This window comes from Camellia sinensis, chromosome 5 (genome assembly GCF_055761805.1).
Source record: "Camellia sinensis isolate YWXY chromosome 5, ASM5576180v1, whole genome shotgun sequence".
In the NCBI taxonomy this organism is placed as follows: Eukaryota; Viridiplantae; Streptophyta; class Magnoliopsida; order Ericales; family Theaceae; genus Camellia; species Camellia sinensis.
The window spans coordinates 126,688,136-126,714,945 of NC_138965.1; the positions used below are offsets into that span (position 1 = coordinate 126,688,136).

Below are 26,810 nucleotides of genomic sequence, written 5' to 3' on the forward strand. Positions count from 1 at the left end.
ATAAAAAACCAAAACAAGTTAAATTTTGTCCACATATAATCAAGTCAACGTTAAAGTAGAAAAAAATATACTACAATCCAATAGGAACACGACCTAATGAGCATGCATCAGTGAAGGTAAATCAAAATTTTAAATAATCCCAACTTGGCCGCATATCAGGTGCATCTCATCTCCTAGCTTGTACAGTCAAACCAATCGAAATTCCAAAAAAATTCTAAATATAGATAAATTTTCGAAAGAATACAAGAATCCATGCAAATGCCACAGCATGTGTTTATGTTTATAGATGAGTATGTAATGTCTATGTCTACGAACACACCTGAAAGAGAGAAATAGAGACGTAGAAAGACATTGGATGAGCATTAAACAATTACCAATTGTTCTTGAGCTACTTGAATCAGATCAATCGGTAAGATGTAACAAAATATTGATGAGCATAAAACAAGCTAAAGCTCATTCGGCTCGACTCAAACAATTATCTCTATATGTACAACAAACCTCCAAACCATGCCACATAACTGCACGGTCCAGAAAGGGGAGGCGACACAAGGGTTAGTAGTCAAGCACGCCCCAAGGCCCTGGTTGGATGGGCTGCTGCCAAGTGCTGAAGAGCATCGTTTCTTTGCCAAACCAACCCCACCACCACCACGCCCCACCATCCGCCAAAACCCCAAAAGCAGAAGCAGGTGTTTAAGAATCTATCCCTGAACAGCTCCGTTTGCCACCAATAAGCAACCACCAAAGGGTAATCTTGGCAGCAATGGTGCAAGAGCAAGATATCAAAAATTACCTTCAAGGGTTGGTTGCTCATTCGGGAGGAAATCAAGAATGAAGTAAATTTATAATCAGCTGTCGTCATCCACAGCACCAATATATGTGAGGTCTGTCCGTCTCACCCTCACAGCCCCCTTAAGCCAGCTCGAAGCTCTTAGATTACCATTACCATTACCATTGCCGCCAATTCCGGAAGCCGTAATCGGGCCAGATCCCAATCCATCCTCCAAGAGTGTCCACGGGTCTATTTCTGCATCAACATCTTGCTGCAATGGCAATGGCGAAGGCCTGTTCTTCCCAGTTGCAGTAGTCCCAGTTCGTCCAGAAGAAAGTAGATTCCTTGGGGGCAAGTTTGAATTTCCAGGATGTGACCCAGATACTGAAATGCTGGATTGAAGTGAAGAAAGGGCAACGGGTGAAACAGATGGCAGCTGGCAGGAAATTGAACACTTGGAAGACGGGAAAAGAATAGGCATTGCAGCTTGAATACGCCACCGAATTGAGTCGGGCAATTGCATGCGATCCAAGTCATTCTGCATCAATTAACAGTGAAATGTGCAGAACAATTTAGTGAATTCCTTGACAATGGAGAATTATTCAATAAAGTCAAGCAAGCTAAGTTACACCAGAGAGACGAGAGAAAGTGACGAGGTTAAAGAAAGAAGGGCAAAAAAGGCTACTCGTGCATGCAGATACTAAAACTACTTCCAAATTATATACGTTGTTCAGGAACCAAATTTACTTGATAATTTGGACAATATAAAAGCATAATATCAACAACAGGCCAATAATTACGTATTCTTCAGAAACCAAGTTAACTTGCTGATTGTATACTTTAAAAGCAAAATATCAACAGTGACTCAATAATTCTATCCAAATGGGATAAATAATTGATGGATTAGTAAACGTCCCAAGAATAGCAATTCACTCCTTCACAGTTTACATGGGATTTCAACATGACTAGTACATTCCCACTTAAGGATGCGTTAGGTGCGCCACACCTCAAAGCATAGTGAAGGCTACCAACTTAGGCCATCCCAATTTCCTCTTACCTCAGTCCACTAAGTGTTGTACTGAATTTCAAATGATTTTATTCTGACTCCATCAGTAGCTAATAGTCAAGTTGCATTCCCCAAAAAATAGCATTTAGGATCTTGAAATCCCATGCTTTAGTCAATCTTTTCTATCACTGTGGTGTCCCCAACTAGCCAGCAAACTCATCCATTTTATCTTACAGGTTCAATTTCATGGCAGGTCCAGAAACAAGTTCCTGTTTCTCTTTCCCACATTTAGATCTACTTGTAAATTTCTTTCTCAGACAGGTATCCAGATGACGGAAGTTAATAAAAGCTACTATTAAACCCACTTGCTTCCATGAACTATGATGTGAACATAGGATTTAGCAGGTAACCTTCATTTGAAACTTCCTATTAGCTGCATCCCCATCAAACCCGAAAGCAGAAATTTAAATTAAGGTTAACAAAGATGAACCTGCAAATTCTCAGCCACCTCTCGATCAAACACAGAGAAGTCCTTCATACATTCAGGGGTCAACTTCGAGCTGAGGTTTGACTTAAGCCAACTTGGCCGACAGCTGCTCAACAAAGCATGCAGCACTAACAATAAGCGATCAAAGAGATTTTCACCCGATAAATCTGGAGCAGAAGCAGCAGAGGCTTCCATTGACAACTCCACATCCCTCTTTAAGTAGGAATTCAGCACTGGGGCAAAGGACTGGTCCCCATGTTCATGCACAACCCTACTTCCAAGGAGACGGAATATTACTGTGGAGAGCATGTGCCTCATGTTACGAATTGATGGCTCCCTGACAATACCAATAGACAAAAATGAAACTACATGAGAACCATCAACACATAAACAATCAACTTGATGGACTTTTTCCTAGCACCAATAAAACAACTCTTACAATTAATTGATGGAACAAAGTAGCAAGTACAAGGACTCTGAACAAATTATGGCAGAAAGTTTAATTATGGCAACAAACATACTTTTAGGAAACAGGTACAAGAAGTAGAACCTATGTTACACAGACTCTTCAGTTCTACTAAAGTACCCGTGCACCCAACCCCCCCACCCAACACGGGTATTGGTAAGGGATATGGATCCGATCCTTCTGTTTTGAAAAGAATACTTATTAGTTTTTCTTTTTCTTTTTCTTTTTCTTTTTTCTTTTTTCTTTACTCTTTTTTTTTTTTTTTTTTTTTTTTTTTTGGAGAAAAAAGTTTAAATTTGGAGTAAAAACTATAATAAAATCATTGTATTCTATATTTTACATTGCCAATATATTAAACTTATAGTAAAATCATTGTATCAATAGTTGAGGAGATTGAAGTAGATGTGGTTTATAGAATTAAGGCGGGGTGGCCTAAGTGAAGGAGTGCGTCTGGAATACTGTGCGATAAACGAGTACCCACTAGACTATAAGGAAAATTTAGATTGGATGATTAAAGGTATTCACGAGGGGTGCTGTATGCACAATGATTGATGATGCTGTAATCCTACATAGTATGAAATATGGCCTTGTCTTAGGAATAAAAACCTCACCTTTCTTTTTCAAGGTTGATCTCTTCAAGAAGTGGTCAAGAAAGAAACTGGAGTGAACGGGGTACAGTAAGCAGTTCCCTGACTATTTCATCATCATTGGTCCTTGAATGAAAGTAGCTTGCTGGAAATAGGTGCTGGACCCTCTATCTCTATAGAACGGTTAATAGACCAACGATGTTGTATTGGACGGAATGTTAGGCAACTAAGAAACATGTAGATAAGATGAGTATTGTTGAGATGAGGATGCTAAGGTGGATGTGTGGCAAGACTAAAAAAGACAAAGTTAGGAATGAATATATTCGTGAATAAATAGGAGTCACACTAGCTAAGAGAGAATATATTGAGATGGTTTGGTCATATACAAAGGAGACCAACAGAGGCAATAGTGAAGAAATGCGATACAATGACGATAGATGGAAGTGTTAGAGGAAGTGATAGACCTAGATTGACGTGGGCTAATGTAGTAAATAGAGATATGAATCTTCTTAATTTGACTAACCAAATGGCCTTTAATAGAGTCGGGTGAAGAAGAATGATTCATGTAGCTGAACCAGAAAGATTTATATAGCCGACTCCATTTGATAGGACTGAAGGCTTGGTTTGGTTAGTAAAATCATTGTATATATTATGATACATCATGAATAAATTTTATTTGTACACATATAAAAATATTAGTTTCCTATTAGACAACATATTCCCGTATCCATATATAATTTTTGGATCTTTTTTGCCGAGTCCGTGTATCTTAAAATTTAGAGTTTGATGTGCCCCTACCCTTAGATATGATCCTTTTTTGCCGAGTCCGTGTATCCTAAAATTTAGAGTTTGATGTGCCCCTATCCTTAGATATGCACCCACACCAAACAACCGCACTTGGGTTCATGTAACATAGAGTAGAACACAGAAGCTGCTCCTGAAACATAATAAATTGCAGTAACAGAAGAAAAAAATCAAAATATATAATTACCTATCAGCACAGATAAGTGGAAGCAATCTGAGGAGGAACTGCAAACGCAATGACATGGAAGCTCGCAATGCAGCAGGGGAAGGTGGAACAGGATCAGCCGCTCCTGTTGATCGTCTAGCTACTCCGGGACTACCACCTCTCATACCTTTTCGGCTATTGCTTTTATTTCCAGTACCTTCAATTCCAGAATTATTTGCTCCACCCTGCTTACTTGTTCCACAGGTAACTGCATTTATTTGTTGCTCAATATTATTCATCTGCTTGATCAATTCACTTGCAAAAGTATTGCGCGAGTCATCAGAGCTCTGATCAATGCAAGGAAGAACTAATTCAATCAGAGCCCTCTCAGTTACATATTGCTGACAGACGTTAAAGCCTTCAACATCTAACACTTGAGTGGATCCTCTTGCCAATCTTTTTAAGTCAATTCCTTCTTCAACTACCTCCCCTTCTTCAAGAGAGTTGGATTCAAACTTCCGCTTCTCTCCCTTATTTGTCACAAGATTCGAATTCAAATAACACCATCCCCATGGCTTCCAAAATTGGGCCTTAGTTGACAGGCCTTTACTCTCAGCAATATTAATGAGCCGTTGCCTAATGGATTTCCGTCCAAAAAGAACATCAGATCCTCTAAGAAACCATTTAGCTTGCAGTAGCATCGAATCCTCGAGTGACTTCCCACAGAGGTGCACGACCTCCGAAAAAAGGGGAGCAGCATCAGGTCTGACTAGTAATCTTGAGAGGATGATTTCGATGAAATTGCTTTCAGTCTCGGAAGCAGCTGCTTTATCAGGAATTGGGGTGACAAGGCGTATAGCCTCTGCTAAGGAGGCATCATGGGACTCCAATTTTTCAATCAGGGCTTGCTCATTTAGGAGAAGCCTGAGCTCAACCCATTGCCAATGAAATTTTGCAGGCTGCAGAGTATCTAAAATGTGTACAAGCTTATCCATAAGCTGTGCCTCGTTTTCGGCATACTGGACTCCTGACTCACCATGTCCCGAGACCTGACTCATATCATCTGAGTGTGGCATTTTACAATCAATGATGGCATTTAGAAAAAGCCTTGCACGGAGAGGAACAAATGCCATTGCTTTCAAATGCATGTTTGAACCTTTCAATTCTAGCAACCCAGCAAACTCAGAATTAGTGGCATCTGCAACTACAAGATCATAAAAACCATGAGCGTCTCGCATACAGATATCTCGAAAAGGGAGGTGCTTTATGGCTTCACCTATTGCCAATGCCAAAGATTGACACAAATGATGGATGTCCTCGCGGGTTACAATGCTAGTGTTGAAGATAATTGGCCTCCATATCACAAAAGCAAAAATGGAATACGCAGGTGGAAAAACCAAGCTGAGAGGGAGTGTTCGTTGCATTCTGGATAGAGCTACTACAGATGCTTCGCCCAGAAGCTCCACGAGCAATCCATCAGAAACCGTTCTGCAGTTCCCAACAAGCACTCTAAACCAATGGACAGGAATTTCAACCAAGTTATCAATCTTAAAAGCCCCCATTGCACGTGCATTACCATTTGCATTGGATCTTGTACTCCTTACAAACTGTATTACATCCAACCCTTCTTTTAATCTAAAGACAGCCACCATTCTCTCCAGGTTAGCAACTCCATGAAGAATTGCCCCAACAACAAGTGCAGAAACAGCAGCTGTAATTTTTGCAGCCCTTCCAAAAACTGCCTTTGTAGAACTGTTCAAGATTTCATTTGACAAGTTTGCATTGGAATCATGAGTTTCAGGAGACGGTTGAAACTGACTACGAGGAGCCTTCCCAGGAACAAAAGCTTGAGCGAGGGCAGAAGAAGCTTCTGTTGCAAGAGCAATCTCAAACACACGACTTTGACGCTCCCCGAGTGCTTCTCTAAGAAGATGTAGGCAAGTAATATGACTACGTAAAATCCGGCGAGCAAAATTTAATGACCCAATAGAAGATGGAAATTTTGGATGATTACCACTAGCTGTTAAATCAGGAATTCTTGCTATAACTTGACTAACGCTGTTAACAATTGCAGAAACAGCAGAGGACACCAAAGAGGGGTCCCCTTCTTGAGCAGCACCGCCCGTTTGCCTCATGCAGTCCATTAGGCCTACTACTATTTGTTGCGGCATTTGATACCCATCATCCCATTTCTCAAGAGAAGGGCCTTTGATAGAACCAGCAGCAAACAGTTTCCTCTCTTTGCCATAGAAAAGCTGAAAAACTTCTTCAAAATGTTTTTGCACCATCTCTCTCATGTTCAAACCCACTCTAGATGCTCGTACACCACTTATCTTTTGACGTAAAAATCCATCAAGATCTTCGACTCCAGCTGGAACTCCAAGTGGAAATGCATAGTCTCCATCCAGTGATCTTCCAGATTCAAGTTCAGGAATAAGTCTTTTATCTAATTTTGCCTTATTGTCCTTCTCCCATTCAACAACACTAGCTACGCTGCCATATTTTTTCAACAGGTACCTTGCATAAACTAAGGCTGCTGAACCTGAAACCCTTCCATTAGAGGCCATAACAGTGGCCACACGATGCATCATTGCAGATAAAGTTTCAGGAAGAAGATCAGTTGCAACAAGTATATGTTCATACCTGAACCAAACCCAGGGAAATATGATTAACTAAAATTGTAATTGCATTATCAGATATTATCCAACAGCTGAAATAGATGAAATTAAAGGAATGGACAAAGACAAAACCAAAGAACATGCACATGAAAACAGCAATATTTATAAGAAAAGCATCAAGAGATGGCTCAAATTGTAAACACTGAATAGTTGATGAGAATATAATATAAATAATAAAGTTGTCACTCTCTCTAACAGCTTAAGCTTTTAGATCAGTTGATGGTTAACAATTCAATATGTTATCAGAGCAAGCAATAGATCCTGTGTTCGAACCTCAACGCCCGACCACACGTGAGAGGGCATGTTGAGAATATAATATAAATAATAAAGTCGCCCCTCTCTAACAGCTTAAGCTTTTAGATGAGTTGGTGGTTAAGTTGTTTTGCATCAATCCAAAGCCCCAATGATAGAAGTGGCTGTATAGTGCTATGTGGTAACTAGAATCACAAACTGCAGAAACTCTTCGGAAAGATTTTATTCTTTCATTATCAAATACAACAGGAGTGGCTGTACAGTCCAAGGTTACAACAGTTGGTATTCCAATTCCAAAAAGTCCTGTCTGCAATCTTAAGCTTCAATTAACAAAAACCACTAGTGAAATTGAACTTTTTCTTCTTCCTGTTCATTCCTCAATCCTCCCTGTGGTGCAACAACGGAGCACATGCACGCCATTAAAAAAATAAAAGAATAAAAAAAACCACCCCATCGTCCAGAAATTTCTGGAACAATTTCTACCATAAGGAGAAAGAGAGATTTAAGACAAATGACATTTAATTGAAACTAGTTCTCCCAATGCTATAACAATTATTCGGATGATACAACTGCAAACTTGGCAAGTGTAACACCTGTAGATAAATACAGCCCAATCCAAATAAAAATAACAGAAGTACAATCAATCCAAATGGCATCACCAAAGTGAACTGTTCCAATCGTAAACTCACAGGACTCGTACAGTGAGCAAACGGCACAGCAAATAAATTAAGGCACAAAGGTTGATTAATTATGTTTTAAATTATCATCCTTCTTAAATATGGAGGTGAACAAACAAATGTGTGTGCTCGCGCACATGAGAGAGAGAGAAAGAGAAAGACTGCTTCCTCTTTGTTTCATACATTTATTTACTTGTTTGTTTGCTTAGGCTATAGAGAAGTGGAATTTGGAAATAACAAAATATATCAGGGACATTATATACAAAATAAAACATCATTTATTTTCAAAAGATGCACCAAGAAGACAAAACAAAAAACCCAGTAGTAAAAGGGATATAGGCCACAGGACAAACAAATGACAACGTAACAATCATTGTTATACAAGTAGAGATACACAATAACAATAACCAACGAACTTAATGACCAAAATACAAACAGAAACAATCCTCATAAATAAATTTGAGAGTGCACCTCCGAATTGATGACAAAATAAATGCCTCCCCTATTGCACATGCATGGCTTCCCACATTTCTTGGCAGCATGAGAACATTCCTCCCACCATGAAATGCAGAAACGGGGCCAATGAGAACTTTTGGCAACAACCAAAGCAGAAATCTGGCTGCTGAAACTAAATCATTAGAAATGTCCATCAAGTAAAGTATAGCAGATAACTCATCTTCACCAAGCTTCCACCGTTCAGAGTTCTTGTCATCAACAGAAGGAAAAGGCCTACCATACTGACCAACATTGGCAGCAGCCCTTTCAGTCTCTTCAACAAGTTGCCTGACCACAGCTACCAACCAGACCATGATAACCCTCTTCTCCATAAACTGCAGCTGCTTTAAATTTTTTCCAACAGAGACAATATCTCTGCAATGGGTTGTTCTGATCCCATCCATTGATTTAGGAGTTTCTCCATCAAAACCAGTTCTGTGGTGAGGGCAGCTTACCTTACTGTCACAAACATGGCTCGTGGATGCTCCCTGGCTACCTTCAATCCTGGCAGCTGCTAACTGAGCAAGGCTTTGAGTTTTACGCACAACTTTTTGCCTACCCCTTGAGGGCTGTTTGGCTGGCCTAAGAGGTGGATCAGGCTTTAAAACCTCAAAGGATTTTGGCCCCTTCCTCACCCACCAGGTTTCTTCATCATCTGATGGATAAGGTGAAAGTCCCTGAAGGTATAAGCTCTTCTCCTCACTTAACTTTTGTCTTTTTGCTTTTCCACATTCTTCACACCCAGGTGTACCTTCCCCAGGATCCATTTTATTGTTATTTGATCCAACACGCTTCTTAACACTCCCTTGAGACTCATCAATTCCAGTGTCGGTGGATGTAGAAGAAGAGTTTGGGAACCGCAATAATGCTGAGATAGCAGCCTTTAGCTCTTCAAGGTCAGCAACTCTATTGAAATTTTTATCAGACAGACTGGATGATGATTGAAGAGTTCTCCACTGATCAACAGAAGGGAGAGAAGCACCATCCCAGCCAGAGGTCGGATGATGCTTTTGTTTCTTAGTTGATCTATTTTTACTGTTTGGATTCTTACAATGATCAATAAGCCCGTGAAGCACAAGAAGCCGTTCATTTGAGTAAACAGGCATGGCATTCAAAAGCACTACTTCAGTGATTTGCGCCTCTTCCAAAGCATCACGAATGTAGGGCTCAGGCAACTGCTTCAAGATTTTATAGTGCCTCTTCCGTCTGTCCAGGTCAACAAGAAGTCCATTGTTATCCATAATTCCACTAACAATCAACTGCCTCACATAGGCATGAGGGTAAAAAATGCCACATCGAATGAGTTCAATAATGAGGAGTTGAAGCCGCTTGAAACCTTCTCCATTTTGAACTTCATGCTGATCAATCCAGCATACTATGATATCATGTAATGGACCTGGGCTTTCAAAAATATCTAACTCCTTATTTCTTTCCACACTCCTCAAATTATTTTTATGTTCATTAGTAGTTCGTGTAAGATTCCTGCCAGAAGAGTTATTCAGCAGACCAAGACCTTTTGCATGGCTATTAACTACAGGGGTACTGTCATTCTTGCATTGAAGTGAACTTTGCATGTCTTTTATCTTTAGCTTTAAAAACCGAATTGCAAGGTCTACCTGAGAAAAATCTTTTCCACCGGTGAACTTCATGCCATGAGGCGGAACCGTCCTAAAATCTCTGAAATCACAAGTTGCCCACTCACAAAGGAAAAATACAGAGCAAACGAATGAAGAGCTTACTGTTCCAATCCACTTCAAAGATGATCTCAGGCATGGGCTGACTTCCGCCACCCAAGCTTCATCAACAGCTCCATCACAAAGATCTTCAAAGAGAAGACTATAAGCCATTCTCACATCTCCAAGTATAAGAGCCTTATCCAATTCCTGTACAACTTTAGCAAAATTGCGACCTCGATAGCCAGGTCTTGCTGCCAATGCAAGATTTTCGGCACGTTTCTGAATTAATGAAACAACATGATCAAGGGAAAAGGATTGATATTGAGGTTCAAGCCCTTTATCTTTAAGCACAGAACCATAATCTATTTTCGAAGCACCATCAGAAACTTTTGATAAAAAATTCCCATCATTCACCACATGAGATACCACACAAAGTGGCAAAGGAAAGCAATCCAATGCAACAAAAGTATCGGGCACAGCCAGTATCATGTACTGAAGCATCTCAACCAGAGCAGATGTAGTGTATGCCCTCCGGGAATTATCTACAAGATCAGAACCACCTGGGGAAGGTTCCTGAATGAAACGAACAGCTAATCCGACAACAGAGCGTACATAGGTCTGAGATAAGACAACGGTTTCAATGATGCCATATAGGATGGGCAATAACAACTGCAAAGTCCCTAACAGATTTTTTTCCTGCAAAAGGCATAAATATGAAGTTCCAACAAAAAATAATTATGTAAATAAAGACTTCCCTGCAAGCACATATTTTATGATTATCCAAATAAATGGGTCTAACAATTGGCTTAAAGTACCTGCAATTGATTGAGAACCCAATCAATGATGAGTGAAGGAAGAAGTAGCCCTTCTGTGTGGTGCCATTGTAAAATCCGCACCACATACCACCATTTGAAATGTAAAGAAGGCTCCTCACCATCAAGAAGTGCTGAAGCTGGATCGCTCTTCTGCTGCATTGACCCGCTATTTGAATGAGAAGGATATCTAGAGATAAACTCATCCAGGAGGTACTGCAAGTAATCAATAATGTCTTTTGTCCACTGCTCTGTGCGGGAAATCTGAGTCTTGTCAGGCACCCCAGAAGTTATACTAGCAGAGACGGGCCGAACCTGCCAGATAACACCATAATCTGCTAGCTTCCAAATTAAAGGATAACCAAGAGAAGTTGTGGGGAAAAAAAACCCAGTGTTATACCGGTGATTAAAGTATTCATACCTGATTAAGATAAGTTACTTTGATAAACCATGTTGCTCTCAGTAATGGAACATTATTCCTTACAAGAATTTCAAACAGGGATTTCTTCCTATAGCCATTAGGAACATGATCGGCCAAAGAACGCAACCGCTTATGGGGTTGTGATAAACCCTGGAAGGAAGTAAGTTATCAAGTTTCAAATTCAACACAAAGAAATTGGTCAAAATATTAACACAATAAACCACAGACCAACAAAAACAGGTAGTTGCAACCTGCAGGCAATACTCTGAATACCATACTGATTATTATATTGTTTTTTATCATCACTATGGTATGGTTTTTATCATCAGCATAGTATGTACCTATAACAGTACATTTTCAGTTCCTGTTTCAGATTTATCACCATATATATGTACCTACAAAGTACATTTTCAGTTCCTGTTTCAGATTTATCACCATATACATAATATATTTATCAAAATATTTATAATCATTTATATGTTATAAACTTTACTGAATCTAATATGATAATGAACAATTATCAGGAAAAGAAATTATAATAAGTCGTCATTGTATTTTTCATTTAATATTATTAGTGTGTTTAGCACACCCAAAGAGTGTCTGTCTAACACACCCAAAGAAGCCCTGACAAAAGGGTTGCACATGCAAACAGAAACCAGATAGCCTGACTTATAAACTAGGCTTAGGCAGTTCATCACTTCTTCTTCACTACATTTATTCCTTTATTTGTGTTCTGTAGTTGGTTCTTCTTCACACTACCACTCCCACTATGTAAAGAGACATGAGAGACGCCAAGTATCCAATACAAAACCGAGTACTCCCCCTTCACAACACAATTTCACTGGCAGGGTTAATCTCAACTAAGAGTAAAGGTATATGCTGTTATCCTATTAGTTCTTTGACTTGTATTAGTTATATGAGCATAATAAGACTAGCATCTCGTTTGAAATTTATTTACCATTATATAAATCACACACACCTCATTGCGTAGAATTGCATTCTTAATGCATTTGGTTTTAACAGTGAATCCAAGCAATTTATGATACACCACATGACAAGCACAAATGGCAACCACCGGGGACACCAGCTACCAATAAGGCCAATGCTTGGCTCAACTTCAAACATACCTCATCCAAGTAATTATAACATATTTCTCTTACATGCTTCTACAATAAGTGAAATGCACTGATAAACTAAAAGAGAAAAAAATCATTAATTCATTATAGCAAGTTCGTGGATTTTTTGACTAACCAAATAGCCTTTGATAAAGTCGAGTGGAGAAGAATAATTCATGTAACCAACCCCATTTGATGGGACTTAAGACTTGGTTTGGTTTGGTTTAGCAAGTTCGTGGATTTCTTGATGGAAAAGTAGAAAACCAACCTCAATCCATTTCTTGCGGAATTCTTCTCCACACGGCCTTTGATCGGGGAAGACACCAGGCTTACTTAATAATAGAGCACTAGAAAGAGGCACACCATAAACTTGACCCACCTGTTACATCACGAATAAATTTCCAGCTTCAATTTCCATCATGAAATTTCAGCAGCACATTATCATATGGATGTGGAAAAGTGCATACACAATTAAATTTACATTAATTATACAAGTATTAGAGGCACCGAAATTGTAGGAAAATGTTCAAATATAAGACTGATGAGTATCAGCAAACATAAATATCAACAGAGGGAGGAAAAATGCATCACCTTACGCTTTTGAGCACGAGATTCGTTGATGGCCCTGTGGCATTTTCTGATTGCCTGCAAAGAATAAAACAATAAGACTAAAATAAATCTATGAACCTTCAAACCATAAGAACAAATAAGAGACAGCTGTCCCAGCTTCATACCATAAGAGACTTACCTCTTTGCACTTTAGGATAATGGGCTTAGTTAAAGTTTGAACCTGAGATAGTGAAATTTCCCTAGCTTCCTGAGAACCACAGCAAGTGAAATCAAATTAGATTATAATAATTGGCAGCATGTGATACAAATGGATATGCAATATTTTTTTTTTTTTGATGACCAGGTGTTTGGGCCAGCTTACGCACACCTCAACTAATCCCCGACCGGGACCCACACAAAGCGCCCATCCACGTGGATCGGGCAAATTTTGGGTAAAGCCCATGGGTGTGGCCCCAAGAAATTGATAGCACCTAGTGGGAGTTGAACCTGAGATCTGGAGGCACACACCACCAGGCCCCAAGCTACACCCACTAGGCCAACCACTTGGAGTTAAATGAATATGCAATATTTGTTACATGGACGCATCAAACTCCATTTGTACTCAACGTTGACACGTCAATTGCAAGTATATTCTGAGATTTTAAACTAAGACGAGATCCAAACAAATTTTTTCATGCCATTTTGGTGAGAACCAGTACTTGCGATGAAGCTAATAACAAAAGTTCACACAACATCAAAAGAATCAAAGTTACATACTTCTAGTACAAGTAGGAAAAAGAAAAAGTGAGACACTAAAGGGAATAGGTATTAAGGATGTAACATGCAAATTGGCTGCAACACCGAGGAAAAGTTTAAATGCCTCGTCCCATTCAAAACCGTTATCCAGAATAAAAGACGTCTGACTCTAAAACAAGATTACCTAAAACAAAAGGATTAGTATAACCACACAAAGCAATCTACCTTCGTTGTAAACAAAAAGCTAAACTTATAGTTCCTAAACTCAGTATACACCATCCTAAAAACAATATCGTCCTCAAAGTTGAACTAGAAAGTGTTGTATTATTGCTACCTAAACTTTTTTCCCATATTCAAATTTTCCTTGGGCAATTCAACTCAATGAAACCTTGTCCCAACTATTTGCGGCTGGATACATAAATCTTGTGCTACCATTCTGCTATATCAAAGGCCACAAATTCGGTTACACCACGTGCTACCATGTCTATTCAATTCATTCAAAACAAAGCCAAAAAACTATGTCACATGAATTCTTCTAAACTGGTCAAATATCTATGTCAAAAACATGACACTTATCCAACATACCTACTTGGTCATACGCTAGAGTAACAAGTTTGATAATTCCAATTTACTATATATATTCATAAAGCTCCCTCTATGAGTTGTCATTTTCTAGTTTTCTATCCAACATTATAGACCTACTTATTAGATGCCTACCTTACCTCATATCGTAATTTTTTTTTATCAGCATATTGTGTCATCATCTTATTTCCCACCAATCAATCAAACTCCATAAACAGCTTTCTTCCAAAACTATTTGGAACCCAAAAGTTATTCAAACTCTCCCACACTGCTTCAAAGTTCAAATACTACTGCCCATCCCATCTTCTACCATACACTATCTCATAACCTATATGCTCTCTTTCTATAAAAATATTTTTCTTCTTCAAGTATTCCTTGAATAAATTTATGCCTATAGACCCAAAATAATGCCATCTGTTTCATCAAAAATCCCAACAAAATTGTGACACAACTTTACTAGTCTCAAATCCATGGGCATTCAACACATAGACCATCACTCAAATCACAAACATGCCAAATCATGACCATAGACTACCTAGTTATCAATAACCAAAAATGGCAACCGCAACAAGCCACCCGTGTTACCAGCTGAGAAATACAGACACTGCTAATAAGGTGGGGTGCCAGAGTCCAACTCACGCCGGACACTTCTATACACTCATTGGACATTTTCAACACATGCCAAACACACGTCCCAAATATGTCCTTTTTTATATATATATTTTTAGACGTTTCGAGCACTTGGGGTAGACACGTCGAATGAGTGTGACACATGAAATACATTACAATTTTGAACAAAATAACTTAGGATCTAATGATAAAAGAACAAGAATGTAAATCCATAATCTTTTGAACTTTAGAAATTCAAGTTATGGCACATAGTTTTATTTCTTTGAATGAAATATTCATATATATGACATAATAAATATATAAAACATATGATTTGCATGTAGTTAAATAATCCATTTTAACTCTGTGTGTGTGTGTGTGTGAGAGAGAGAGAGAGAGAAAGAGAGAGGGTAATACAATTTCCCCACACACAAAAAAAAGGATTTTCCAAACACGCTACCAATTCATAATTGACCAATTTTCCCCAACAGTAAGGTTGAACTTGAATGCTCAGGTAAAGTGAAATGCTAATGTTATTGGTTGGCAATCATATCCGAACACAAACCATTAGAGACCTAGGGATTTCTCAAAAGAGAACGGGTGAAGTCCATCACAAAAAGGATTGAATATACTCATTTCAGCTTGGATTTTTTTTCCCTACTGTTTCCTACTTTCCTATTGAAAAGAAACTCAACAACACTTCTATAAAGGCAACAAGAAGAAAAGCCTACCTTTTTGCTAGTTAAGAGGATAGTTCACTTCCTTCCACCAAACCTTGTGTGCTCCTTTCTCAAAGAGGGCATAATCGTCAATTTACTTCCATGACTACCTCAGTAATATTAATATTGCCAAAAGATAGGGATGCATGTGTAAAGCGTTTCAGTGGGGGATGAGAACCCACTCCCTCACGTGCAACCCTGTCTCATACATGCAAATACAAACATCCACACATGTTGAAAAACATAATGCAAACGGAAAGATTTGAAACCAAGACCTCTCCTAACCAAGACTCTAATACCATGTTAGATCACGACTAATTCCAAAAGCTTAAGTTGTTAGGAAACGGGGCCAACAATGCGTACCATGCTCCCCACAATATGATCCGATAGTATCCTCAAACAATAATATGATATGTTGCATGTGATTGAGGTGATCTCTATCTTGCATGGAAAAATAGATCTGATTGGCCTTAATGTTGTAACAGCATGTGATGCCATTTTACTCAGCTGTGCAACATTATATGTTCAAACACATCAAATCGTGGTTACAGCTACAATGTCAAAACCCTTATAGCAGCTGGCTCAATCTCCACAAAGAATGAGTTGAGATATCATAATTTCACTGTTAACAAATTTCAGGATATACACAATGTTTCATGACCAGCAGGCCACTAGATTTGAAATTTGATGTCTACATGAAAACATCAGAATATAAAATTTTCAAAAAATAAAAAGAAAGAAGAAAAAACAAAAAAAGAAAGGAGAGGACAAAGAAGAAAGAAATTGCAGTTGGTGAGCATACCTCAAGGCCCTCAACAGTCTCCCTGTATCCAGATTGCACATATTCCCTGGGCAGAGTCTCCTCAAGACAATTTGGAGTCTGTGGGAGAAAGTCAGGTGGGCCAAGTCTGAAAAAAAGATAGTGAAAAAGTTTAAGGTGGAAGTAGTAGAAGAAGAAGATGAGGATGAAGATGACAGTAATGGGTAACACAAAGTGATAGAAGTTAGGGGCGGGGTGGCAGCAAATCAGCAATTTCTAAATTCTAAAACCTCTCTAATCCATTGTTCTAATAAACGAGAAAGTATACTAGAAAGAGCCAGAAAGCTAAAATCTAAATCTGTTGCAATAACCTTCTTATTCAGGCCACACTTCCTGAAATGGAAAACAACTAGCATTCACTGAGCAACTAGTAAATTAAATAATTGAGACATTTAATTGCAGAAATTACCTTGAATTCAAAGGTTCTTTATCACACCTCAATTTGTATGGTGTTGCCTGTGAAGGACGCCTGCAAGATCAAAATTTATCTCACCATCAATATAAACTAAAACTGAACAACTTATTTTATATTTAAGTCTACTAAGACTTAATAATTCATGACATCAAGATATATATATATATTTAAACTTGTAGAGCAAAATCCAAACATGAGTGAAATTTCAAAAGGAATAAAAGTATGTGGCAACTACTACAAAATAAGACGGGTTTCAATGCGAAAGACTATCTTGGAGTCTAAGAGCTTACTAACAAGCAAAGAAGCATGGACACTTCTAAGAAAGTAATATGTCCATGTCAGACACATGTCAAACACACATCCAAACATATCCATTATTTTTAAATTTTTGGGATATGCACTTCGCCCTTGGAGGACACGTGTCCATCGTTTAGATACACATGAAACACATTATAGTTTGATCATATGATAAACACTAAAGATTTATACCAATTAATCCATCCTCCTAAGCTTTAGAAATTAGCATTATGTTACATTTTTTTATTATCTTTGAATAAAAGATTCATATATATTACATATAACTAGCATAAAACTCATGCTATGCATGGTCTTAAACAAATAATTAAAATTTTATTTTAAAATTAAAGTAATAATTTAAAATTTCAAAAAAAGAAAATTAGTTAAAATTTTATGAATAAGTTGTTTTATTTAAATTACACTAAAATCGTGTTTTAATTGTGTTATCATTAATATTTTATTTTAAATATTAACTAATAGATACATATATCATTATGTGGATCAGTAACATTTTAGAGCAAAAGAATTGAATGAATTATAAAAATTACATTTACTTTAAAAGATAAATATATATATTCTTATATTAGATTTTATCGAACGACAAAACAACTAAAATTTCTAATTTACAATTGCAAAATAAATTTATTTAAAGTTTGTTAAAAATTTGGAGAATGAAATATTATTTTTTAGGGAGTAGCATTGACCCCTTTCCTCGAGTCATCCCAAATGAACCCTTTCCTCGAGTCATCCCAAATGAAGTCTTCTCTAACCCATATTAAGCTCTGCCTCTAAATCATTTCATTCATCTTGTTAACACAATTAACTCTTGTTTCTAGTTCCCTTTTCCAACCACACTTTTTTATTCCCCTTCCCTCAACTACCGTTACAATTTCCAACCCTACAATCAATCTCCAATTGAAATTTGTTAGAATCTATACCAACCATATTCTAAGATCTCTATCCTCGTTAACTAAACTAACCTTTAGTAAATAATATCATCAAATGGTTTATCTTGAGAGGAGATTTATGTAATTTCAAAAAGTATGGAATGGTTAGACATGTGGTGCAAGGTTAAAATTAGGTTGACTATTACAAATATGAAGGAAAAATCTCAAATCAATTAGAAAATGGATTAAAAAAAAACATTTTCATGGGATGCAAGTCTGTCTTATATTTGGTGCAAGTCATTTCTTGTGTTTGATGCAAGTCTTTTTTGTGAGTCAGACTTGCGTCCAAAGCGATTCAAATGTATGGTGCAAACTTTTTTAGTTAGCCACACTGATACGCAATTCTCTTAAATTTAATCTCAAGGTCAGACGTAATTTTAGTTGCTCACAAACTGAATAGAACAACATTTGTGCCAAATTGCCTTGGTCCAATTCTATCGAATGTCATTATCTTTGTCCAATCCAACACTATAAACCAAAATTTTACTTTTTAGTTTGAAAATTAATTAATTTAAATATTCTAACTATAATTAAATAAGAGAGAAATCAATCTATACATAACTAGAAACATAAATTTATAAATATTGTCTAACCGTATAGAGAAATATTTTTGACATAAATCATTTTGTTAACCAATGCCTATCACATGGATATAAATAGATAAAAACTCTAATTTAATCATAATAATTTTGAATTGAACTGCTTAGACTCATCTTAGACCGGTTGAACTATTCAATTTAAAGTTACAATTAAAAAATTACGTGTATTTATAATTTACCTCAATGGTAATTTTGTAATCTACTTAAAAAATTATAAATTTTTTATTTTTAATCAATTGTGCATAAATAAAAATTTTATTTGGAAATACATGAAAACAATAACTTTTTAAGTTATATATTTTATTTACATATATTTAAGATAATTGCATAAGAAACTTGACATTAAATTTTTTGAATACTAATATTTATGCTACTTCTGGATAATGATTACATGGAAAACAAAATAAAATTAATTAAACAAAAATATATTTTTTTTACAATAATCTAATTCTTTTTTTTTTTAATTCATATTCTTAACTCAACCAAAACAAAAAAAAAAATAGTTTCTTTCACTTCATTTTTATTTTTTATATATATTTTTTAATTTAACTGAGCATATGGAATATATCATTTTATGTTTTTTCATATTTCATTTTTATTTTATTTTTTTTAATTTTTGTAAACATTTTTGGAATGTCTGATATTATGTTCTAATAAGTATTGAAAAAAATTAAGGATCTTGAAAAAGTAATTCAAAAAATTATCTAAAAATAAAGTGTATGGAGTATATTCAAAATTCGAGTGATATATGGCCACAATCAGAATGCATCTGGTCTACACAATTTATTTTCTGAAAACATTTTAGATATATTTTTTAAATGTCATTTTTAGAAAATTGATATATAAATATTGAATAACAAAAAAACGGTGGTTAATAAGAAAATTGAAAAAAAAAATTAGGGAGCTCAAAAAAACGGCTAGAAAAATTATATAAAAAAAATAATAAAGTCTGGCTTAGATTTAAAATTCGGGTAACGTGGGTTGCAGTAACAATAAATTTGGTCCAACTTTATTTTTGGACAACTTTTTAGATAGTTTTTTTTTTCGTAAAAATTCAGAAATAGTTAACAAATGAATGATAAAAAATTCAGAAATTTGAGAAAAATATATTGAGATTTTCATCATCAATTTAAGAAATAGAAAGTTTCTATATTTATGAAAATTTCAACGATTCTCTAATTAATTGAAAAAAAATTGAAAGGCATTACCATATTGATCATTAAATTTAAAAAAATAAAAAACAAAATTGATGAGAACCAATAATATGATGACACATACATTTTTACATTATAAAAATTTAGAAATTTAAGAAAAATTGATTGAGATTTACATCAACAAAGACCTCACAATGTTTTTGCTTATATTATATAATGATTATATATATAGTTATATAAAATTAAAATTAAATATAAATCTTTCCTAATAAATAACTTCATGTTAAATAGGAAAGTCAATATAAATTTAATAAAATATGAATAAGGTAGACGAAAAAAATAAGGAATGTATTTAATTTTAATATAAAATTTGAATACTTGAAAAGTGAGAAAAATAGAAGAAAATTAACTTGTAAAGTATTTTTTTTGTACATATAATTCTATTAACTTTTATTTATGGGTAGTTTAGATTAATTAAAAATCTTTTACATATTGGATTTTAGAAATAATTAGTATAAGGGTATGTTACATGGCACTTTTTAAAAAAAGAAAAGAGAGATGCGCCACATAGGTGAGAGAAAAAATTTAAAGGTAGACACTACTTTTGTATATATATATATGATAAATGTATAAAACCATATATTTTGCACGTCCCCCAGATCTTGTGTCCAGCATTTTTCAAATATTTTTGTGTTGGCATGTCCATGTCATGTTGTGTGTCATGTGAGTACTTCTTAGCTGACAGGCAGTAGATGATCCCAAACAATTGATGAGGAGCATAAGATCACAAAACATTACAAAAGAATTTCTCAAAACAAAATAGTGCTTTCATGTGCAACTCCCAAAGCATGAAAGCACACATGAATTCACAGGACTGGGAAAGATTCTGTCCTTTACATGGACAAAAGGCAAAAGACAACAAAATTAAATATTTTCCAAAGAAACTTTTCAAACAATCATCTCTGACGGTGCAGACAACCATGAATGATAAACATTTTCTCATAAATGGCAATAATGAGTTGGACAGGATATTCAAGCATCATATAGTGAGCATTTTGGTGATACCGTGTCATACAAATCAACTACAACAAAGTAACTCTATAAATAGTTATTAGAAGAAGCAATGAAGGAAGGTTCGCTGCACATAAGGAATTAAGCAAAATTGGTTTGCCACGCTCTATGCACATTATAGGTAAATGTTTCAAAAGTAAACTTCATCAGGGGAAGGTTTTATACCAAAAGGATGAACTATAGCACACACTTAAAATCTGTATACCCTTAGCAGCATAGTTGTCAAAACACCTAGGATAGACAATGGTATTGATTCTCTTGATCCATTGCTCAAGCGACCAACCAAGAGCCCACGCAATTGACCAGCCAGCTGAATAACTACAGAAATTACATAGTCATTTTACAACTTAGTATTAATTTTAAAAGTGAAAATTTCACTTTGCCCCCTCAAACTATCATATGTGTCACTTTACCCCCCTAAACTATTAATTTAAACAAAAACTCCCCTTAAACTATCTTGTATAGCTGAAAAGTTAAAAGAGAGAGGGGATTGGCAATTGAAAGTCTGAGATTGAAGATGATGGACTTTGCAAAAGAGCTTTGTGAACACCGACTAGATCAAACAGTCGGGCTTCACCACCCTTCTCTCTCCGAGGCAAAAACTACTTCTCAAAAAAACACAAGTCCCCTTCAGGCTGGCTATTGCAGGCTGACAGTGTAGACAGTTGAAGCAACCAATGATCTAAGGCAAAAACTCTACTTCCAATAAAACGCTGTGTTCTACTTCACAGCCGACAACCTGACCCCCTCCAGCTTGTTGCTCTGTTGGTTTGTTGACAGCAACAACTCATTCTGAAACCAATGGTTGAAGATCGTGAACTAGATCATCAAGGCCGCCATGGACAACTACTCCAAATTGAAAGTTGAAATGAACTCTATTGTATGAAAGCGAAGCTGAGAAAAATAATGGTTGTGGTGGTGGGTGCAAACACTAGGGATGGCGGCAGCAGTGGTGAAAAGAGAGGGAAGTGAAAGTGGCGGTGGCCCACGATGGAGGGCAGTATTGGTGGAGGGAGGGGTACGGGCAAAATTTATTTTTCCCCATCTTTTGTACCAATCTACAATTATGTATTGATGTAAAGACTTTAAGACGATTTTTTCTCCTTTATAGATATTCTTTTTAATTTGTCATGTGTTGACTTAATGGTAATAATCCCCAAAAAAAAAAAAAAAAAAAAAACACACTGCCCATTTCCTCCTATAAACCAATCATAAACTTGGGTAGAGACTACATTAATCTCTTTTATAAAAGGTATCCAATCTAACCCAGTAGCCAATAATATGCCAATATCCTTCAAGTATTATTATCAAGTTCACTACATACTGCCAAAAGCATAACTAGGCACCATGCAAGGAAAGCAAAACCTGATAAAAGAAGACATGCAAGAAATTTACAGTTTCAAAAGTGAAAATACATTGATGTCATGCAGCAATAAAGAAAAAAATAAAGTATGACAAAAAACCTGATCAAATTTACGAGATATACACCCATCCACATGTATGCTTGATTACCAATATATGTTACTCAAAAAAAATTTAAAAATTCTCATTGAGAGATAAAGCACGTGATTGGAATAAGAATAACAAATACTAGCCGACTGTAAGATGTTTTCCAGCAAGCAGCGAAGTACTCATAGGTAATAGGAGCCTCATTTATAGAACAATGTCGTTGACAATTTTTTGAAATTCACATATGTGAAGGGAGTCTGACCAACTACCATTTTAAGAGGGACATTACATAGCGAAACTATCTTTGTTACCATTTATTAATTTACCCTACAATCAAGAGTTATTCATGGATGTTTCATCACGAAACCTATTACAACTGCATGTGCATGCATCTCATAGGCACATGCGTGCATTTTTTTTTTTTTTTTTTTTTGGGGGGGGGGGGGAGAGAGAGAGAGAGAGAGAAGTATACAATTACACATATAACAACTGAGGAACACATTACCTTTGATTCAGGGAGAAATTAGCTGGCAGTGAAGACAAATCTGCTCGGGAAGTATCCCTGGCCGATGGCCCACCAATTGCACTGTTATTGACTGCACTTGTGCAGCTGGCATTATGATACCTTTGCATTTCTCCCAACTATAACCAGCATACTGCCTCCAGCATCAGACCCCAATAAGATGCTATGCAAGTCAAACTGCAGTAAAAGCTGCAAACCAAGTCACAACAAAATATAAACAATAAAAGCTAACTTGGGACAACAAGAGCTATTAGATCAAAATAAAGCGAAAAGTGACAAAAGGGTAATCAATTTGTCAAAAGGCACGGAGATTGGGTATAACCTCAATGGTAGGATCATTCATCTACACTGCCAGTTCCTTAGCTTGTTAGCACCAAGCATGTTGGAACCCAAAGCATCTCATCTCATGCAACTTGTTTACAATCAAACCTGCTGCACAAAAGACAGGAAGCTACAAGGAAAATAAATATATCAAGGGAGATGGATGAACATAGAGATGACAACATTGAAAGTGAACAACAAAAATGACTTGTCCTGATAGTGTCTAGTGACACAACTGTGATGGGAAACATATGCAAACTTCAAGAAAGAATATCAAATGATGAGGTGGACATGCAAGCATATAGTATTATAGTATTTTAATAAATATCTACCAAAATTAATAATTGAACCCTGAAAGAATCATTAGTATATGGAATTTTAACTTTGAAGCCCAAAACAAACACAACCGAACTCTCAAACTTATTTTAATAAGAGCCAGACTCAGAATTTTATTGAAAGTATTACTGAAGTACTTATAAATAAATAAATAAATAAAGGGAACCAAACTACAAAAGAAACACATTGATCCTTAAAGGAGGTATGGCCAAACAGTTTGCAGTGGCTTATGTACTAGTAGAATTTAAACTTTAAGTCGAAATTGAATCCGCCAGGAGTATGCACCACTGTTTATTGACTGAAGCAACATGAACCCAACAACAAAAAATTTGAAGTGATATGATTTCCCCTCAAAACCAAGCCATCAAGTAACTTAAAAACAGTTCAACATAAGCTGAAACCTCATTTTAATTCAAACAATTGCACACATATATTTTGAAGTAGATACTTTTGGGATGACATCAAATGGCATGTTCAACACAGTTGTAACTCGCCACCATTAACATTACAATATTTAAGTTAAGCTAACAATTTTTTATTTTTTATTTTTTTGATAAGCAAAGAATAAATATATATCACTGGGGATGCCAATGCTGACAAGAAATAACACCAATAAATTATTTTTTTTGCTTATATAAATACATTTAACTTTTAAGCATAAAATTCTAATAAAAAACCCAAATAAATATCCTAAATTTGCAGACAATGGATGTAGCCAGTACCAGAAATTAATCAAATTACGGTGAACCCAATAACAGAATTTCAATAATTGAACCATTCCCTTGGAGAAAACTGTGCAAGTAAGTTAAATTAGTTCAACACCAACTCGAACCCCCCCCCCCCCCCCCAACCCAGTTCACTCGCTAACAAATGCAGTTAAAAAAAAAAAAAATCAAAGAACATTAAAAAAACATAAAACTAAATTTACAAATTAGATGACTAACCAGTATGAATCAATTGAAGACGCCCTCAATACCACCACTTGCCGAAATTGCATAAAACTTGGAATTTTATTGCCGAATCCGAGTAACAATACAATATGCATACACACCCAAATCGTCAAATCTCGTGCAAGTATGATGAGAAATTGGAAGCATCAATCGATTTTACAAGTGAAATCAAACACATACCTCAAAAATTGATAACCAAACAAATAATTTGAAGAGTCTACAAGTCTCCGAATGGCTCGAACTGAGATTATTATTATTATTTTGTTTCGAACAGAAGTTGAAACTAGGGTTTTGGAAAAGAACGAAAACAATTAAAAAAAAATGAAAAAAGTGGAAGCTTGAAGTATGAGGGAAAATGAGACAAGTTGGAGATTTGAATAGAAATTGTGTCGGGTCTGGGAGAGATTAGGGATTCAAGAAAACAGAGGGAGAGTGAATCGTGTACAGAAAGATATGTAGATATAGAGAGAGAAAGTTGGGAGCTTTGACTCCTTTGCTGATGATGATGACGATGGAAACGTCTGCTGCTGGAGAAATAAAGGGGGATGGAGCATCGAGCGATCTTTGGGTTTTTCGGTATTAAGCGAATTTACTATCTTAATTCCCAAACTAAGTTTAATTTGGATAAAATTTTTAAATTAGGCTGAACCGTTATTACAAATTATAATTTTACTGTTTGAAGTAAAAAAATTGGATTAATAGTAAGGCTAAGTTTGGGAAGACTAAAAAAGTACACTTTTTGTCTTTTTGGAGAGCAAGGATCCTCTAGAGTGATTTTTTCCTAAAGTTTCCTAGAGTGCTACATTGTGTGGTTGAGATTTACTGGCAAGTCACATCAATTTTTCTGATGTGACTTGCCAGTAAATCTGAACCACACAATGTAGTACTCTAGGAAACTTTAGGAAAATTTCACTCTAGAGGATCCTTGGTGCTTTTTGGACTAAAAAATTGAGGTTGAAAATATGGATGTTTGGGTTAACTTTTTGACTTTTTATTGAAAAATGTGTAATAAAAAATTGTAAAAATTGATTTGTAGGGAAAAATTTGAATTGGGAGTTGTGCAGCCGTAATTGTTGACTTTTGGTGAATAGTGTTAACTTTTTAATTTTTTGAGTAATTTTTTGACTTTTTTTAAAGTCCCCAAACTTGGCCTAAAAGTACTATTATAATCACGCTTTTAATTAAGAAAAAGTGGTTACAAATCACACTTTTAACATAAATTTATTTTCTGAAGGAAACTCCAAACCACGCTTTTTACTGTGCATATTGTTTAAATTTTGGTTTTTTGAAGAAAACGTGGTTCCAAACCACGCTTTCACTGTGTATATTATTTTCTGAATAAAACGTGATTCACAATCACGCTTTCACTGTTCACTACAATAAGCATAGATTGAAACCACGCTTTTACTGTTCATGTAAATTTTATTATATTAGTTTTTTTTTTTTTTTCTTATTGTCATTGTTTTGGTGATAATGTAATTCATAAAAAAAAAAAATTGGCTTTACTAAAGCCATTCTCATGTTAAAATTTATTTTTTTTCTTTTGTCTTTGTTTTGGGTTAGAATGTGTAATTCATGAATTTTTGTTATCTTTACTAAAGTCGTTTTCATGTATTTTTTTTTTTTTTGTTTTCTTTTGTCTTTGTTTTGCGTTAAAAGGTGATAATGTAATTTAGATTTTTTTTTTTTTTTTTGCTTTACTAAAGTCGTTTTCATTTAAATATATATATATATATATTTTTTTTTTTTTTTGTCTTTTATTTTGGGTTAGAAGGTGATAATGTAATTCAGAAAACCGATTTAGTAAAACCGTTTTCTAGCTGTTTTCATTAAATATATATATATATATATATATATATTTCTTTCATCTTTGTTTTGGGTTCGAAGGTGATATACATGGTCTACAGCCCGAAGCACACCCAGACACTGTGCAGTTCGACGAACAACGACGAAGGGTGAGACACGAAGAGCACTGCGGAGTAGGCCAAGAAGACGAAGGCCACCGCGAGAGCTACAGCAATAAGGAATAAGAGAAAGACCTAGGGTCTGTTTGGTTGTATTTTCAAATTAGTTTTCAACATGTAAACTCGCGCTTCACGTTTGGATAGAACACTCAAAATACATTTCCGCGTGTGAATTCAAATTATAGTTTGAAAACCTGTTTGGCAGGTTATATCTCTACTTTCAACGCTTGTGCATTCTTTCATGTCCTTCTATGTCGTCTCCATCGTCTCTGAAATATTCCATCGTCTCCGAAATATTCACGTGAAGCTCATCTCTGTATCAAACATCAGTCCTTTATATTGATCACGGCTAAGCTTCT

General features: G+C 35.8%; 1 protein-coding gene across 23 annotated transcripts; it reads right to left on the bottom strand.

Moving 5' to 3' along the window:
- Positions 1–201: 201 nt before the first annotated feature.
- Positions 202–25,065, bottom strand: LOC114294937 (mediator of RNA polymerase II transcription subunit 12-like). Of its 23 annotated transcripts, XM_082869746.1 has the most exons (16): positions 24,668–24,994; positions 24,482–24,538; positions 23,203–23,331; positions 22,863–23,069; positions 16,835–16,894; positions 16,408–16,513; positions 15,618–15,803; positions 13,139–13,207; positions 12,982–13,035; positions 12,659–12,769; positions 11,276–11,425; positions 10,858–11,169; positions 8,343–10,738; positions 4,307–6,907; positions 2,266–2,599; positions 202–1,307 (listed from the first exon to the last, which is right to left on the bottom strand). In XM_082869746.1, exons 12-16 carry the CDS (start codon positions 11,014–11,016, stop codon positions 846–848), a joined length of 5,952 nt encoding a protein of 1,983 aa, XP_082725872.1. In that variant the 5' UTR covers positions 11,017–11,169; positions 11,276–11,425; positions 12,659–12,769; positions 12,982–13,035; positions 13,139–13,207; positions 15,618–15,803; positions 16,408–16,513; positions 16,835–16,894; positions 22,863–23,069; positions 23,203–23,331; positions 24,482–24,538; positions 24,668–24,994; the 3' UTR covers positions 202–845. The 23 variants fall into 23 exon arrangements, 19 of the variants coding, with proteins under 19 accessions (XP_082725872.1, XP_082725880.1, XP_082725867.1 ...); XM_082869754.1 differs by lacking the exon at positions 24,482–24,538 and having other exon boundaries at positions 22,863–23,057; positions 23,203–23,312; positions 24,668–25,039; XM_082869741.1 differs by lacking the exon at positions 15,618–15,803 and having other exon boundaries at positions 22,863–23,057; positions 24,668–25,039.
- Between the last annotated feature and the right edge of the window lie 1,745 nt (positions 25,066–26,810).